General features: G+C 35.1%; 1 protein-coding gene across 5 annotated transcripts in view; it reads right to left on the bottom strand.

Annotated features, from left to right (window-relative positions):
- LOC139042703 (transmembrane protein 182-like) overlaps positions 1-18,334 on the bottom strand; it is a 139,343-nt gene that overhangs the window by 23,420 nt on the left and 97,589 nt on the right. The window contains exon 6 of one of the 5 annotated variants that reach the window (XM_070502574.1): positions 390-12,709. The exons of 1 other annotated variant lie outside the window; for it this stretch is intronic. In XM_070502574.1, the coding sequence (XP_070358675.1) occupies positions 12,646-12,709 (64 nt within the window). In that variant the 3' untranslated portion in view covers positions 390-12,645. 3 more of the 5 variants (XM_070502575.1, XM_070502576.1, XM_070502578.1) reach the window with 3 other exon arrangements.

Raw genomic sequence — 18,334 nt, 5'->3', positions numbered from 1 at the left:
AAGGACAAATCAAATTAAGATAAATGCAGACATTAAATTGTCCTGTAGACTTATCTAATGGTTCTTTCTTGCTCATTGCATTCTTATGATATATTTACCATATATATATCCTTTTTATTTACATTAAATTGGTAGTTGTATCAGGGGGCTTAATTTGATTTAGATTCAAACTCTTTGGAAGACTATTTCAAAAGTGGTGTAGTAATCTTTGATTTCATCTATGTGATAAGTTGCACACTCATTTATCATTTTTATCAACAAAATATGTAATTTTGATCTGCATTTACTCTTTTTCTTAATAGTATTTACTCACTCATGCAGAAAAAACTAATAAATGAATACCAACACTCTTTTAAAAACAACATATTAGATAAATTATTAGCCATCTTTATTTTTAAAAAATGAAACCAAGAAGAAGAACAGAACGTTAAAAATTATGATGAGAAAAAGTATTGAAATAGAAATTTAAAATCAGAAGAGATTATTTGGAGAAATGCATGCAAATAAATTTTAAGATTGATATTAAAATATAAATTTCTGCATTATACAGCTTACCAAAATTGACCACAATACAGACAGAATATTTAAACAGACAAAAGATTATAGAAAAAAATTAAGTAATTTAGGAGATTCAACATAAAAAAGTATAAGGTACACATAGTTTTACAGAGGAATTATTCCAAACCTTTCAAGATCAGACAATCTTAGTCCTATCTAAACTATTTTAGAGAATAGGAAAAAAGGGAAAATTTATAAAGCCATTTTATACAATGCATATAACATTCATCCCAAAAGATGACAAAATTTGTACCAAAATTGAAAACTACAAATCATAATCATTTGCAAATAAATTAAAAATATAAGCAAAAAGAATGGAAGATCACATTAGAAATTAATACATCATATACTGAATACGAGGAAGCAGTTTGTGTAAGAACAATATATTTTATGAGAACAAGAAAGGTTTTAAAATTTAAAAACCTTCTTCTTAATAGAATCATAAAGATGCTGCAACTATAAGAAACAAAGTGTTAATATCCTGGAGAATGGATAACCTTAGAAAAGTGAGCCAATTTCTGGAGCATATTTCTCTCCCTGGAGTTATTTGTCAATTCTGGGAATTCCAAGCAGCCAATAATCCAGGATTTGCCAAGTTACAAAGCCAATTCTGGGAGACATAGAAACAAGCAGAGATTTTGGAACTCTCACATGGGTGAAATTACAAAATTGGATACTAGAGAGGCTTCAAACACATGGTTACTTTCTATACAATACATTTGCCAAATTTTGAAGCTTCATGGGGAATGAAGCTAAAAAAGTGAGAATAAAGCCAGTAAAAGGGAAAATGTTTTATATAGACTTGTACCCAGAGAGGAGAAATATTAGAGTCCAAGAATCAGTAGAGATAAAATCCACAATTAACACCTCTAACTCACAGCTAAAAAGCCCTGGAGGATTTTTCTTTAGAAATAGAGAGTGATAGTAGGAGAAAATTTACAAGGAATCGGTTTACCAAGTTCCAGCCTCAAAGCAGCTCAGTTTCTGCCTGGTTTGAGGAAGAGCCCCCACTCTGTCTACTTAGCAGAGAAAAGGAACATTCTTCTCTAGAGGAATATAATGTCATACAAGCCATTTACAGTCTTTATCTGTTATGCTTAGCATTCTCACAAGTAAATTGGCATGCCAAACAAAGGTCCAAATGACTAAAATACAAAATAGTTAAATGAAAAAGACCCAAAGTTATGCAGATCTTGACGTTAAAAGACAAGGATTTTAGGATAATTGTGATTAATATGTTAGATAAAATAGAGGAACAGATGGAAAATTTCACCAGAGATTTGAAATATTTTGTTAAAAAATCAAAATCTTGTAGTGGTTGTTGCATAAGTCTACAAATATACATAAAAGGCACTGAATTGTACCCTTTAAATGGGTAAAACTATCTCAATAAAGCAGTTTTAAAAAGAATCAAATAGAAATTCTGGAAGTGAAAAAAAAAATTAGGAGGTTGGTGTCAAGATGGCAGTGTAGGCAGAATCTAAACTCACCTCATCCCACGAACACAACCAAGTTACAGCTATCCTTGGAACAATTACCCCTGAGAAAGAACTGAAAACTTGGTAAAAAGAACCCTGGCAAAAATAGACATCCCTGACTGTGGTGGAAGAGGCTTAAATTCCTTTCTGGAGAGAAAAAAGTCACCTTCACAAACCACTGTACTTCACAGCCAGCCAGAAAGAATTGTAAGGTATGCAGCCTTCCCTGGAGGAGTGGGGGATCTGAGTGGGGGAATGTTACCACTATAAAGATCCTTCAGACTCAGCACAACTGAGATGAGTGTCATAATATGTGACTTTGCTGGCTATTAACTACAACAGAGAATACCCCTAGAAAATTTATCAAACATAAGCAGAAAAAAACAACTCTTAAAGAGCCCATGCACAGGGCTGGCCCCGTGGCTGAGTGATTAAGTTCACGCACTCCGCTGCAGGCGGCCCAGTGTTTCGTCGGTTCGAATCCTGGGCACAGACATGGCACTGCTCATCAGACCACGCTGAGGCAGTGTCCGACATGCCACAACTAGAGGAACCCACAATGAAGAATACACAACTATGTACCGGGGGGCTTTGGGGAGAAAAAGGAAAAAATAAAAAAATCTTTAATAAAAAATAAATAAATAAAAAATAAAAAAAAAATAAAGAGCCCATGCACAGGTTCAGCCATTTTGAAAAGCAACCTAAAATCACCAGAAAGAAATGTAGGTGATCCTTTGGTGAAAAGAGACTCACTTGATAAGCTATGAGTTCATCTCAGTGAGAAATGAGACCTCTCCAGGGACTAAGACATTGGCAGCAGCCAATATTGTGACCTAGTACAGGCATGCTGACACAGACACTGGCAGATGATATTGGAGTACTTCTCATAGGCTGTTAGCCCAGGGTCTGCCCCACCCAGTAGAGCACTGATTTAATACAGCTCAGCTAGGGCAGGTGGGTTGCCCTAGGGACTAGGCCCACCCATTAGCAAGCCCTCAGGCAAATTTTTGGATAGCATAGACTGGGTGCCTAGATCCTCTGCAGGCAGATGAGCTCTCCACTTTTGCAGGGCAGGGCATGCATGAGAAGCAGGTGGAGTGGGTGGGGCATTGGGATGTTGGTGGAGTGTGTGGGGGCCTCTGCAGTGAACAACTGGGTATGCTCCAGGGGGTTGGGACATGTGCATGGGCCAGGACTGTGTTGAAGGTGTGTGTAGACCTGTGGGCCATGGAACTTCTCAGTGACAGAAGACCTGTGCTTCTCAAAAGCCACACGGGGGATTGGTCCCACGTTACAAAGCCTGAAACAATTGGGTGTTCCCATGCCTGGAGTCAGCCCCACTCAGCTGAAATCCTGAGAGAGCTGACAATAGTCTTTCATTCCTGAGGCCTATAGTGATTGTAAGCCCTTGAGCCTAGCAAACAGCCACAGTGGGGTCTTACTCACTTAAGAGAAAAACTACAACAGGAATGTACTGTTAGACTTTGCAGCCAACTATGCTGGGGCTCCCCAAACACAATAAAGTGACTGAAAGATCCATAGTAGGCACACGCAGCTGAGCATTACAGCCAGCTAGTCAGGGGAACAGCCTAGACTCCCTAGGAACCTGCAGCAACAGCAACCCTGCCACAACAGAAAAACATGTATAGACCACACAGGGGTCATTCCTTGAACATTTGGAACTGGTGACAAGAGGGAAGCACATTGCTGGGCCTCAAAATGCATCTCTTACATAAGGTTACTTCTCCAAGATCAGGAGACATAGCTGACCCATCTAATACATAGATATAAGCACAGAGAAAGAGGCAAAGGAATATGTTCCAAGCAAGGGAACAGGACAAAACCCCAGAAAAAGAACTAAACGAAACAGAAATAAATAATCTACTTGACAAAGAGTTGAAACAAAAACTCATAAGGATAGTCACTAAACTTGGGAGAAGAAGGGATGAACACAGAGAAAACATCAACAAAGAATGGGAAAATATACAAAAGAACCAATCAGAAATGAAGAATACAATACTGGAAATGAAAAATTCTCTAGAGTGACTCAATAGCAGAATAGATGATACAGTAGAATAGATCAGCAAGCTTGATGAAAGACTAGAGGAAATTATCCAAGATGAGCAAATAAAATAAAAAAAGAATTAAAAAGAATGAAAATAGTCTAATGGACCACTGGGACAACATCAAATACACTAAGGTTCATATTATAGGTGTTCCAGAAGGAGAAGAGTGAAACAAAGGGGTAGAGAATCTATTTGAAGAAATAATAGCTGAAAACTTTCCTAACCTAAGAAGGAAACAGACGTCCAAGTACAGGAAACAAAGAGAGCACCAAACAAGATAAATGCAGAGGCCAACACCAAGACACATTATAATTAAAATGACAAGAATTAAAGATAGAGAATCCTAAAAGCTTCAAGAGAAAGGCAACAAGTGACATATAAAGGAAACTCCATAGGCTATCAGCTGACTTACCATATATGTGCTGCATATGAGACATTCACAAACTGAAAGTGAAAGGATGGAAAGAGATACTACATGTAAATGGCAAAGAAAAGAAAGCTGGCAGAGTAATACTTGTATCAGACAAAATAGACTTTAAAACAAAAACTGTAACAAGAGACAAAGAAGGGCAGTACAGAATGGTAAAGGGAACAATCCAACAAGAGAATTTAACACCTGTAAATATATATGAACCCAACATGGGAGCATCTAAATATACAAAGCAATTATTAGCAGACATAAAAGGAGAAATAGACAGTAACAAAATAATAGTAGGGGATTTTAACACTCCACTTACACCAGTGAATAGATCATCCAAACAGAAGATCATTAGGGAAACCTTGGCCTTAAATGATACATTAGACCAGATGGACTTAGTAGATATGCATAGAACATTCCATCCAAAATCCACAGAATACGTATTCTTTTTGAATGCACATGGAACATTCTCCAGGAGTGATCACAAAATATGTCTCAATAAATTTAAGATTGAAATAATACCAAGCTGAGCAACAGTTGGGTCAGTGGAGAAGTCAAAGGAGAAATCAAAAAAATGTGGAGACAAATGAAAATGAAAATACAACATTCCAAAATCTATGAGATACAGCAAAAGTGGTCCTAAGAGCAAAGTTTAAAGCAATTCAGGCCTGCCTCAACAAACAAGAATAATCCCCCAAAAAACTAACAATACAAATAAAGGAATTGGAAAAAAGAAGAACAAACAAATCCCAAAATCAGTAAAAGGAAGGAAATAATAATCAGAGCAGAACTAAATGAAATTGAGACTAAAAAATACAAAAGAAAAAATCAATGAAACCAAGAGCTCATTCATTGAAAAGTTAAACAAAATTGACATTTAGTTAGACTCCCCAAGAAAAAGGAGAGAAGGCTCAAATCAACAAAATCAGAAATGAAAGAGGAGAAATTACAAAGGACACCTCAGAAATGCAAAAGATTATAAAAAATATTATGAAAAGCTATATGCCAACAAATTGGATAATCTAGAAGAAATAGATAAATTCTTATAATCAAGCAACCTTCCAAATTTGAATCAAGAAGAAATAGAGAATATAAATAGACAAGTCACCTGTAAGGAGATCGAAACAGTAATCAAAAACTTCCCAAAAAAATAATCCAGGACCAGAGGGCTTCCCTGACAAATTCTACCAAAAATTCAAAGTCTTAATACCTATCCTTCTCACACTCTTCCAAAAAGTTGAAGAGGAGAGGAAGCTTCCTAATTAATTATACCAAGCCAACAGTGCTCTGATATCAAAACCAGTCAAGGACATCACAAAAAAAGAAAATTATAGGCCAATGTCAGTGATGAACATCAGTGCAAAAGTCCTCAAGAAAAACTAGAAAATAGAGTACAACAATACATTAAAAAGATCATACACCATGAGAAAGTGGGATTTATTCCAGGGATGCAGGATGATTCACCAACCACAAATCAATCAACATGATACACCACATTAACAAAATGAAGAATAAAAATCACATGATCATCTCAATGGATGAAGAGACAGCATTTGACAGGATACAGCATCCATTTATGATAAAAACTGAATAAAATGGGTGTAGAAGGAAAGTACTTCAACATAATAAAGGCCATAGATGACAGATCCACAGTTAAAATCATTCTTAATGGAGAAAAACTGAAATCTATCCCTCTAAGAACAGGAAGCAGACAAATACGCCCACTTTCACCACTATTATTTAAAATAGTGTTGAAAGTTCTAGCCAGAGCAATCAGACAAGCAAAAGAAATAAAAGGGATTCAAATTGGAAAGGAAGAAGTGAAACTGTCACTATTTGCAGATGCCAAGATTTTACATATATAAAACCATAAAGAATCCACTAAAAACTTTTAGAAATAATAAATGAATATGGTAAAGTTGCAAGATACAAAATCAACCTACAAAACTCAGTTGCATTTCTGTACACTAAGAACGAAGTAGCAGAAAGAGAAATTAAGAATACAATCCCATTTACAATTGCAACAAAAAGAATAAAACATCTAAGAATAAACTTAGCCAAAACGTGAAATATCTGTACACTGAAAACTAAAAAACTTTGTTGAAATAAATTGAAGAAGATACAAAGAAATGGAAAGATATTCCATGCTCTTAGATTGGAAGAATGAACATAGTTAAAATGTCCATACTTCCCAAAGCAATCTACAGGTTCAATGCAATCAAAAGCAGAACTCAAATGGCATTTGTCATAGAAATAGAACAAAGAATCTTAAAATGTATATGGAGTAATAAAAAAGACCCCAAATAGACAAAAGAATCCTGAGACAAAAGAACGAAGCTAGTGTCACACTCCCTGATTTCAAAATATACTGCAAAGCTATAGTAACAAAAACAGCTTGGTACTGTCACAAAAAAAGACACACAGATCAACGGAACAGAAGTGAAAGCCCAGAAATGAAATCACACAACTACGAAAAGCAAATATTCGACAAGGGAGCCAAAAACATGCAATGGAGGAAGGACAAATCTCTTCAATAAATGGTGTTGGGAAAACTGGACGGCCACACGCAAAACAATGAAAGTAGACCATTATCTTACACCATGCACAAAAATTAACTCAAAATGGATTAAAGACTTTAATGCAAGACCTGGAACCATTAAACTTCTAGAAGAAAATATAGGCTGTACATTCTTTGGCATTGGTCTTAGTAGCGTATTTTCAAGTATCATGTCTGACTGGGAAAGGGAAACAATAGAAAAAATAAACAAATGGGACTACATCAATCTAAAAAGCTTCTGCACAGCAAAAGAAACCAACAACAAGATGAAAATACAACCTAACAACTGGGAGAAGATATTTTGAAACCACATATCTGATAAGGGGTTAATATCCAAATTATACAAAGAACTCATACATCTCAACAAGAAAAAATATAACAACCCAATTAAAACATGGGCAAAAGATCTAAACAGACACTTTTCCAAAGAAGATATACAGATGGCCAATAGGCACATGAAAAGATGTTCAACATCATCACCTATCAAGGAAATGCAAATCAAAATTACAATGAGATATCACCTCACTCCTGTCAGAATGTCCGTAATTAACAAGACAGGAAACAACAAGTATTGGACAGGATGTGGAGGGAAGGGAACCCTCATACACTGCTGTTGGGAGTGCAAACTGGTGCAACCACTATGGAAAGCAGTATGGATTATCCTCTGAAAATTAAGAATAGATCTACCATATGATCCAGCTATTCCACTGCTGGGGATTTATCCAAAGAACTTGAAAACGCAGAGGCATAAAGATACATGTATCCCTATGTTCATCTCTGCATTATCCACAATAGCCAAGACTCGGAAGCAACCTAGGTGCCCATCAAGGAACGAATGGATAAAGAAGATGTGGTATACATACACAATGAAATACTACTCAGCCATAAGAAATGATGAAATCTGGCAATTTGTGACAACATGAATGGTCCTTGAGGGTATTATGCTGAGTGAAATTAGTCAGAGGGAGAAATTCAAATACCATATGACCTCACTCATAAGTAGAAGATAAAAACAATGACAAACACATAGCAATGGAGATTGGACTGGTGGTTACCATAGGAGAAGGGCTGAGGGCAAAAGGGGTGATTAGGCTCACATGTGAGAGGATGCACTATAATTAGTTTTTGGGTAGTGAACATGATGTAATCTACACAGAATTCAAAATATATTACGATGTACATCTGAAAGCTATATAATGTTATAATCCAATGTTACTGCAATTAAAAAAATGAAAATTTAATGAAAAAGAAATTGATTAGAAATCAAAATAGGTAATGATGTACACTTGAAATTTACATAATGTTACAAACAAATTTTACCACAATAAAATAAATAAATAAATAAATAAATAAATAAATAAATGGAATGATAAAGGTTGAAAATCATCCTTCTGAAGGAGTAAAGAACAGCAAGCTGAAGTTAAAAAAATTGTAAAAGAAATTAAAATTTTGATTATTAGCATAAGCAAAAATTAATGTAATGGAAAATAAAAATTAGTGGAAATCCATGCCAAAATGTGGTTATTTTAAAATATTATTAAAATCTATCACTATTAACAGGACAATGAAAAATACAAAAGAAAAAAGAATGAATATAGCAGTATCAGAAATGAAAAAAAGGAGACCTCACTAAAAATCCACAACATTGGAAAGATAAGAGGATATGATAAACAACTCTAGGCCAAAAAATTTGAAACTTTAGGTAAAATGGAGAACTTCCTAGACATATACACCTTATCAGAACAGAGACAAAGAATTGTTTAAAATCTGAATAAACGTGTATTAAAGGGATTGCCTCTGTAATTTGAAATGTTCACTCAAAGAAACGTCTAGGCCTAGTTGGCTTTGTTGGTGAATTCTTCCAAATGCTTAAGGAAAAAATAATATCAATCATAGGCAAAATCTTGTATCGAATATGAAATAGAGGAACAGTTCTCAATTTATCTTATGAGCGCAGGTTAACATGAATACAATGACATTGTAATCTCTTACATGGACATAGATAAAAAACCGTAAAGAAAATATTTGCAAATTAAATTCACTGATATATGTAAAGCATAATATATCATGACCAAGTTTATTCTATGAATGCAATGTAGGTTTTATACCTGAAAACATTTCGCATTAACAGAATAAAGGAAAATAGTAATGATGTTCTTGACATATGGTAAACTTTTTTAAATAAAAACTCAGCACCTTTTCATGACAAAATTCTGAGGATACCAGGAACATAATAACACCTTCTTCTATTTATTTCTCGATCTCACAGAGAATATCTTAGAAAACCTAAAGAACAGATCATAATTAATAGTAAATTATAGAAAACTTTCATGCTGAGTAGGAAAAAATACAAAGATGTCCACTATCACCACTTCTATTCATCATTATACTGAAAGTACCAGACAGTGTTATAAAGGAAGTAAATATAAATAGAAGTCATAAAAATTGTAAAAGTATAAGTAAAATCATCATTAACCACAGACGATATGTTTGTGTACATAGAAAATCCAAGAGGTTCTACAGAACAGTTATTAGAATTAATAAATTAATTTAGAAAGGTTGTTAGATATAGGGGCCATATTTTAAAATCAAATAAACTTCTATATCTTAGAAATAAATAATTATAAAATGATATTTCAAAAAATAATATTTGTAATTACATTATAAAACATCAAGTATAGCTACATTTTAATTGCTTAGACTACAACTCAGTTCCCAAAATATTTAAAAATTTAATATCTATAAGTTCTATTTTCTGTTCTCACTGTTATTGTTGTTTATATCATTTTAAAACTATATGGAAAGAAGGAAATTCAATCAAATTGTTTCTAGGTTATTTTTGAAATTATATAACTTAGTTTATCTATAGTAATAGTTGTAGGATAACTCTGATGCACTTCTACATGGAAAGTAATGTGTATGACGTTGGGTTTTTTTTTTTTTCTGAGGAAGATTAGCCCTGAGCTAACTGCTGCCAATCCTCCTCTTTTTGCTGAAGAAGACTGGCCCTGTGCTAACATCCATGCCCATCTTCCTCTACTTTATATGTGGGACGCCTACCGCAGCATGGCGTGCCAAGCGGTACCATGTCCGCACCCAGGATCTGAACCGGCAAACCCCGGGCCGCCGAAGTGGAACGTGTGCACTGACCCACTGCGCCACTGGGCTGGCCTTGACTTTGTTTATTTATTGACCAATAATAACTAGAAAATGCTATTCCATAACATTATCTTTTTAAACAGAAAAAAAACTGAGATGTAATAAAAGATGTGAAATTCACATATATACAAAATTATACTTCATTATTGCAGTAAAGGAGATTGAAATAAATGGAGGAAAATATGCTCATGAATTGGTAGTTTCAGTATTGGAAAGATGTCAATTATTCATAAATTAGTCTGCAGATTCTCATAATCTCAATCAATATCCGAGAATATCTTTTGTAATAATTAACAAATTTAATCCTAACTTTGCATGAAATTCAAAGGTCCAAGACTAGCCAAGACAAACTTGAAGAATGGATATCAAGTGTTCTACAGTGACTTTAAAATAGAATGGTATTGGGACAGGGAAAGAAGGTTAAATTAACCAATGGAAAACAATGAGCCTAAAAGAGAGGGCAAGCTGCTGCAGGCCTTTGCAATCATTGTACCCCCTGTTTAGAATGCTCTTTTCCCAGATTGCTAGTTTCTTCACTTTCTTCATTTCTTTCATTCAAATGTCGTGCTCAGTGAGGATTCCCTAAACTACTCAAATATTGTAAGTCCCCCAACATTTCATATTCCTTTTCCCTGCTTTTCGTTCTTTAGCACTTACTGCTATCTAACATGATATATGTTTTACAGATTTACTATGTTTATTTCCTATCTCCCCCATTAGAATATTAGATCCATGAAGTCAGGGATCTTTGTCTATTTTGTTCACTGATGAACAAGGTCTCAAGTACAGTAGGCTGTCAATAATTATTTGATGAATGAATTAATTAATTCTTTTAAGGTTCAGACCTCCCAATGTGGGATTCACATTAAATACATTGAAACATGTTATCAGGTGACTTATGGATGGAACTCATCTTATGCAAAATCGTGAATTAATATTTGTCATTTCAAAGAAATGATGTTTTTGTGTTTCCCCTCAGATGTCCAGAGCCCCGGACTAAGCAACTCACTGGAGTCTATTCTACAACTCTTTCTGCATACTCTTCACTTATTCTTTATCCACTATCAAAACTGACCGGTCCTAAAATCCATTTACTGTTTGTTTTTTTTTTTCCTAAAGAATCTTTTTTTTTTAATCCTATGACTTAATTTATTTTATAACTGGAAGTCTGTAGCTTTTGACTCACTTCACCCATTTTGCCCACCCTCCACTCTCTGTCTCTGGCAAACATCTATCTGTTCTCTATATCTATGAGCTTTTTTTTTTTTAGAGTCCACATATAAGTGAGATCATAAGGTATTTGTCTTTCTCTGTCTGAAATATTTCACTCAGCATAATGCCCTCAAGGTCCATCCACATTGTGGCAAATGGCAGAATTTAATTCTTTTTTATGGCCAAATAACATTCCATTGTATATATACACCATATTTTCTTTATCCGTTCATCCATTGATGGAAACTTAGGTTGTTTCCATATCTTGGCTATTGTAAATAATGCTCCAATGAACATAAAGGTGCATATACCTTTTTGAGTTAGTTCTTTCATTTGCTTAAGATAACTACCTAGAAGTAAAATTGCTTGATTATATGGTGGTTTTAATTTTAATTTTTAGAGGAACCTCCATACTGTTTTACATAGGGTCTGCATCAGTTTACATTCCCACCAACAGTGCACAAGGGTTCCCTATTATCCAGATCCTCACCAACATTTGTTATTTCTTGTCTTTTTAACAATAGCCATTCTAACAGGTATGAGGTCCTAAAGAATTTTTAAAACTAATTTTGTAATGTCATTCATAAAACAGATTTGCATGTTAGTGATCTTCTGGAGACACGGCCTTAATCATAAAAGAGAGATTAGTTGTGACAATATTTAGGGATCGACATGTGCATTCATTGTCTCTCAAATCATGTAATGCTTTCAAAATTCCATCTATGTTTGTCTCCCCAAGTATCCCTTGTAAATTTCTATTTTCTCTTCATAGAACTTATCACAATTTTGTGTATATGGTCAATAGTGTTATTATTTATAAAATATCTGCCATCCCACTAATCTATAAGATTCTGAGAGTCAATAAGTGTGTCTGTCTTGACCACTGCTATATCTGCAGTGCCTGATAAAAAATTCTTTAATTAATTCATTCATTATTCCATGGACTCAAGTCTGAGTCCCATAATGAAAGGGAAGAAAGCGTTATGACTAAAAACTGAAAGAGCTGTCAACTTCAAACTCTGGAAACACTTAGGAATAAACACTGCCTTGCTAACCATTTGGAAAAATATAACACTGAAGAAGGCAGAGACAGATAAATGACAAATACCCCTCCCCAGGCTTTTGAGTGGAATATGGTGCTTTTTGATCTACCCGGGGCTCCAAAGAACACAATGTTACTTTCAATCCTTGGTATCTTTAGCTATCAACACTGGCAGTACCCAGCAGAAGCATTGGTGTGGTCCTGTGGGAGCAGAAGTACCTGGAAAGATGCAGCAATAATAATTAGAGAAAGGCTGAAATAGGAAAGCATCCTTTAAAATATAGATTATTACAGTATCTAAACACATGTGCTATATAGCCCCCCAAAAGTTGTGGATGAGTGGATAACTTTTCAGGGGACTAATGCAAGCTTCTATGATAGAATATGAATGCAACAGTCTGTGAAGAATGTTAAGTACTATTTTGAGCTATTCCTGGTGCTTTAACATTGGTTATCTCATTTAATCCTCACAACAACACTGCAAAATAGACATTTGTATCTCATTAAAGACAAGGATTGTGTCATATTTACTCCACAGCACTTAGTCCAGTGACTGGTGCATAGTAAATAAATGTTTATCAACTTAAAATGACTAGAATTCTACAAAGAATAGGGGGATCCTCATTTGAATCAAGGAAAGGAGATAAAAACAGAGTCTGCGACTCCAAATGTAATGTTTGATAATTTCACAATTTTACCACAGGCTTCTTTGATGGCAACCAGGAATTGGCCTCCAATGCTGTTAGATCTCAGAAACTCTACTTTGCCCACGAAATTAGCCTGAATCTGTGAGATAGCTTCTTCTTCTGGTTAAAATCACATTTTTAATTTTCTCAGTCTCAGCATCTCCTTGTGAGTCTTTTCATGTGCTCTCCTACTATCGAATTATTGATTGATAAGGTATTTCCAAGCTCAAATGTGTGACTGAGAAAAATCTGATTCTTAAAAAAAATCCATATTATCCCCATGTGAGTGAAGTTTTTGATAACATGTTTCATATAGATTGGTGAGCTTTGGATAAGTTGCACACATCTGGTTAAACCAGCTGTGTCTGGAAGCTGAGGTGGAGATCAAACTTATCCACACCCTCCCCTTGTGATAGAGGAGTCACATAATAAAAAAGCAGAAGTCTTTGCTCAATGTCCCCATGATACTATCAGGGTACTAAAAAGAGTATTCAATAATGCAAAAGGGAATTTGCAAAACTATAAGGAAAACATGAAATAGCTCCCTGGTACAGCAGTTTTTCTCACATTTTGTGACACTATGGATAATTAATTTATAGGTTTACAATAAATACACAGATACACAGTGGAGCATAATTTAAAATTGGCATGATTTTTTAAAAAGTGAAACAAGAGTTTCCAAAGAAAAATAACTCTCTTAGATGAGTAGCCCCCACTCTCAAGGAATATATATTCACTTCCCTCTGACATTTGAAGCACTTCAGTGGGAGAATTCACTAAATATAACAATAACTAAAAATAATAGTTCTCATGTACTGAGAGCTTAATATACTTTATATGCATTATTTCGTTTGGTCCTGTTTACAGGTGAGGACACTGATGCTTAATAATGTAAACTAGTCTGCACAAAGTTACACAATTATTAAGGGGTGGAAACAGTATGCAAACCAATTCAGTAGGACTTTGGAACTCATAGTCTGTTTTTATTTAATTAAATTTTTATTGAAGTAACATTAGTTTACAACATTATATAAGTTTCAGGTGTACATCATTATTCTTAATCAACCCATATTCTTAATCACTATCCTATACAACTTTAACTTGTATTACCTTGTAAATATTCAGGTGTCATTCACTGACATAGCAACATCTGCCCCTACAAACAGGTGAAAGAGGCAATAACTATATAAACACATAGCGCTCAATCTTAGCTTCACATTAATATCACCTGGGGAACTTAAAAAAATCAATAATCCAGTCTCTTGGTCTCTTAAAATTATGTGTGATATCAATATTGATATTATTAAGTGATCATTATTAAATATTGATGTCATTAAAATATTAATCCTCTAGATCCTTTCTGCTCAAGGTATGTTCCCTGGACCAGCAGCATCAGCATCACCTGGAAGTTTGTTGGAAATGCAGAATCCTACCCTGGACCTTCTGTATGAGAATCTGCATTTTAAGAAGATTCTATGACAATTTATGTCACATTAACATTTAAGAAGCACTAACACAAAGCAGTGCTTCACAAACCTCAGTGCATGTGACAACCACCTGGATACATTATGAAAATATGAATTCCTGGGACACGTAGAAGTCCTACTAAATTAGGATATTCAAATCAGTGTACCAAGCTGGCCTTCATTCCAAAAGTACCTCCAACAGACTCCATGTAGCGCTACCATCACCACCATGGGCCTACCTGCTGTTAGATGGTCCCACCATCAAAGACCATTTATTTCAAAGAAGAAAAAATAATAAAATGCCAGGAAAAGTAATACACGATGAGCAAGTCGACCTCAAAATTATTTGTTTCCCAGCACAGATGAAAGATCTCTGGGGATGGAACGCATAAAGAACCGTTTCAATGGGTAATAAAGAAGGGAAGGGAAATAGCAGAAAAAGACATCTCCTGAGAATGGAACATTGCCTCAAGACTAAATAGCCAGAATGAGAGAGTAGTCTTTGTGGGAAGGAGTAGCTGAAAGGAGAAATTAGAGACTAAAGACAACTTGTCTTCCATTACAATTTTGCCAGGAACTGATGTTTTAAAGTGGAATTATTATCAAGACCATTTGGCAGAGCTTTCTGGAAAGGCACAGCTTAGTCAGACTGCTCATGCCCATCTTCAGTTACTTTCTGAGATCCTAGGACTTTGGGAAATGGCCCTTGAAATGGGAGTGTCCAATGTACCAATAGGCACTCATTTTAGTTGCTGAAATTGTAGCATATCTTTTTCAATCAAGCCCTGGAATAAGAAGGTTGTGCACTGAGCTAAAGAGAAATTTCATTATTGATAAGACTGAATAGATGACTTTTCATTACCTCATGAAATAATGATCTTTACTGTGAGAATTGTACATTTTAATGTGATAGGCATCATCTCTAACTTATAAAACACGATTTTCCTTATCTAAATAATTGTACAGTGGAACCCATTCTGATGATTAATACTGCTAATTTAGCAGGTCTTTTATACAGTTTGAAAGGTTTTCTACCCTTTCCATACATAGAAATACCAGCTTCCAAACAATGGCTCTATTTCCACATCAGCTAAATCATACTTACTGTATGCGGCAGCTTTTGGTTTGTGGCATGAAAGAACAAGCAAGTTTTCCCACAGATACATGTTATAGAAGAGAAGGCATTCATCTGAGTATGTAGTATTCCCCCAGCGTTCATATTCATCTAACTTATATGAATATTATTCAAAATTATACCTAACCTGAAGAAGAATATGAAGGGTTGCATGAAAAAGTAGTCAAAGTACAGCAAACAGGCCTTGGGGGCTTTGGAAGCATGTAATGGGGTGTCAGTGGCTTGTTTGACTAAAAAGAATCTCTAAGAGTTAATACAGTCTTAATAAAAGTATGAGAAATTAGATGTAGCATTTGTATGGTCTCTTTATCATTAAAGAGAATCAATGAATTGCATGTCAGTTTGGAATAAATACTGAATATTTCCTATTTCAACTTGCCCTACCAATAAGATGATTGAATCCTTGCTTAACATCCCCACTGATTAGTTGTCTAGCCTATAAAGTTTCTCCCACCTGAGACAGTTCAGTCTCCTGTCAGCTGTGCCTCTTTCTTCCTTAATTTACAGCCACGAATCTCCCTCCCTTTATCTTCCACCCACTAGCCCTCATTCTACCCATCCTAGAAACCTAATCTTTCATCCCCCTGAACTTTTGAATAAAGTTATCATGAACATTATTAGCTTTACCTTTTCCAGTCCACAGATCCCTAGTTTGTCCAACTAATTTTTCATATTGTAAAGTTTCAAATCCTTACTCAGTCTTAATCATTCTCCTGTGAGTATGCTCCTACTTGGCCCTCTTAATCTCAAAATCTGAAGATAGTACAGCAATTCATACCTCACTTATGTCATGACAATATTAAAGCAGAGAAGATAATTTTTTGAAAATGTAGGGGTTGATGTCACCCCTTTTTTGTTGCCAACTGGTGGACAGCATAGTGATATGAACAACCTACTACTTTTAAATGGCCACTAACTATACTCAATACATTATGGCAAACAGATCCTAGCCGGTATTAAATGACTATATGATGATAGCTCTTGAAACTGTTTCTTTGCAGGTGACCATGGGAAAGTCAGAAAGAAAAAATGATAGAAACTCATCCTCAAAGGAAACAAAATTTTTTTAGAAGACCTCATTCCACAATGTTTTCCAACTTCCAGGTGTTTACTGATCACTTGAGTGCTCAACACTGTGCAAGATACCATTGGGATATACAAACATTCATTGTCCTAGCTCTAAAGGCAACTATGGCCTATATGTGGGGTTGGATACATGTCCATGTTTGCCCAAGACAGTACCTTAAATAAGTAACTGCCAACTGTCTCAGCATAATTAATAGCATCCCTTTTAAGAAAAGTATCCTATTTTGGACAACAAATTATACAATCACCTTACTTGTATGAAAAACAATACAGAGGAAACACATATTTCTGTATAACAAGGTATGGTAGTCAATATTGCAAGAGTCCCAAGTGGAGAATTTATTTCCCCCAAGGAAGAGAGTGAAGCAGAGCTTCACTAGTTGTTTACCAGATGTTTCTCTTCTGTTCCTGAACCAACAGCTGAACTACATTTCCTAGCTTCCCTTGACATCAGATACAATCTTTATCACTGAGTTTGTGGCAATAAAATATGGATGAAAGTAATATATACCACTTCTAGACCTAACTAATAAAGGCCTCTCACACAATACCCCATGTTCTCTCTCTTTACTAAGCCAGGTGAATGGAGAGTACTCTTGGAATCTAGAAAAGAATGGAATCACAAGTTGGAAAAATGATTGTTCCCTGGATGACTGTGCTGGGAATATGCCCCACCAAACCCACTGAACCACATGAGCATATAACATGAAAACTGAACATTTATTGTATTAAGCCAGTGAGACTGAGAATTGTTTGTTACAGTAGTTAGCCTACTGTGATGAAGACAGGCAGCATGAATGTTAGTTCTTGATGAATATTTCCTTATTATTGGACATCTTCCTAGTCTAATACTTTCAAGTTGGCTAAGACAAAAAGAACATGAATTGGGAAACGAATATGTTCCCTGAGTAATACTTCATTTCATGAACATTAAGAGGGAGATTAAATTTAAGCCTTAGGGATTTGTGAACTCCTTATAGGGCCAAGTATGACTATAGTAACATAAGAGGCCAACTGCTTGTTCCTTAAGCTACAGAGAGTATACAAAGACCACTTAGAAGACCCAGTTCACTTTCTCAAATTGTTGGCTCTTCCTTCCCAGAGAACTTACAGGTTTGTCCATCTTTGTTTGACGTTGAACGTGCTATTCTTAATTTTCATTTTGTAGAATTTCTTGTAACTTTTTAAGTTGCTAAGTATCTCTTTGGAAAGAGGTAGTGAAGGAAAGAAAGAGGGAAAAAGCTTTCATTTTCATTTGTTGATCTGTCTCACAGTAGGTATTCTTCTAGGTTCATCACTTGTTTGGATCCACCACCAGCATTGGATTGTAATGAATGGGTTCTCATTATGTTTTGAGATCTTTCCTTCAAGGCAAATTCAGGAAATAATTGTAAAGTTTTAACTCACTTAGGAATTGATGTCTTTAAAATATATATGTATAACTTTAGCTGCTTCTGGTCAGTCTTTCCTA

This window comes from Equus asinus, chromosome X (assembly GCF_041296235.1).
Source record: "Equus asinus isolate D_3611 breed Donkey chromosome X, EquAss-T2T_v2, whole genome shotgun sequence".
Classification (NCBI taxonomy): Eukaryota; Metazoa; Chordata; class Mammalia; order Perissodactyla; family Equidae; genus Equus; species Equus asinus.
Note: the sequence above shows the minus strand (reverse complement) of the source record. Positions and strands in the feature narration are given on the sequence as shown.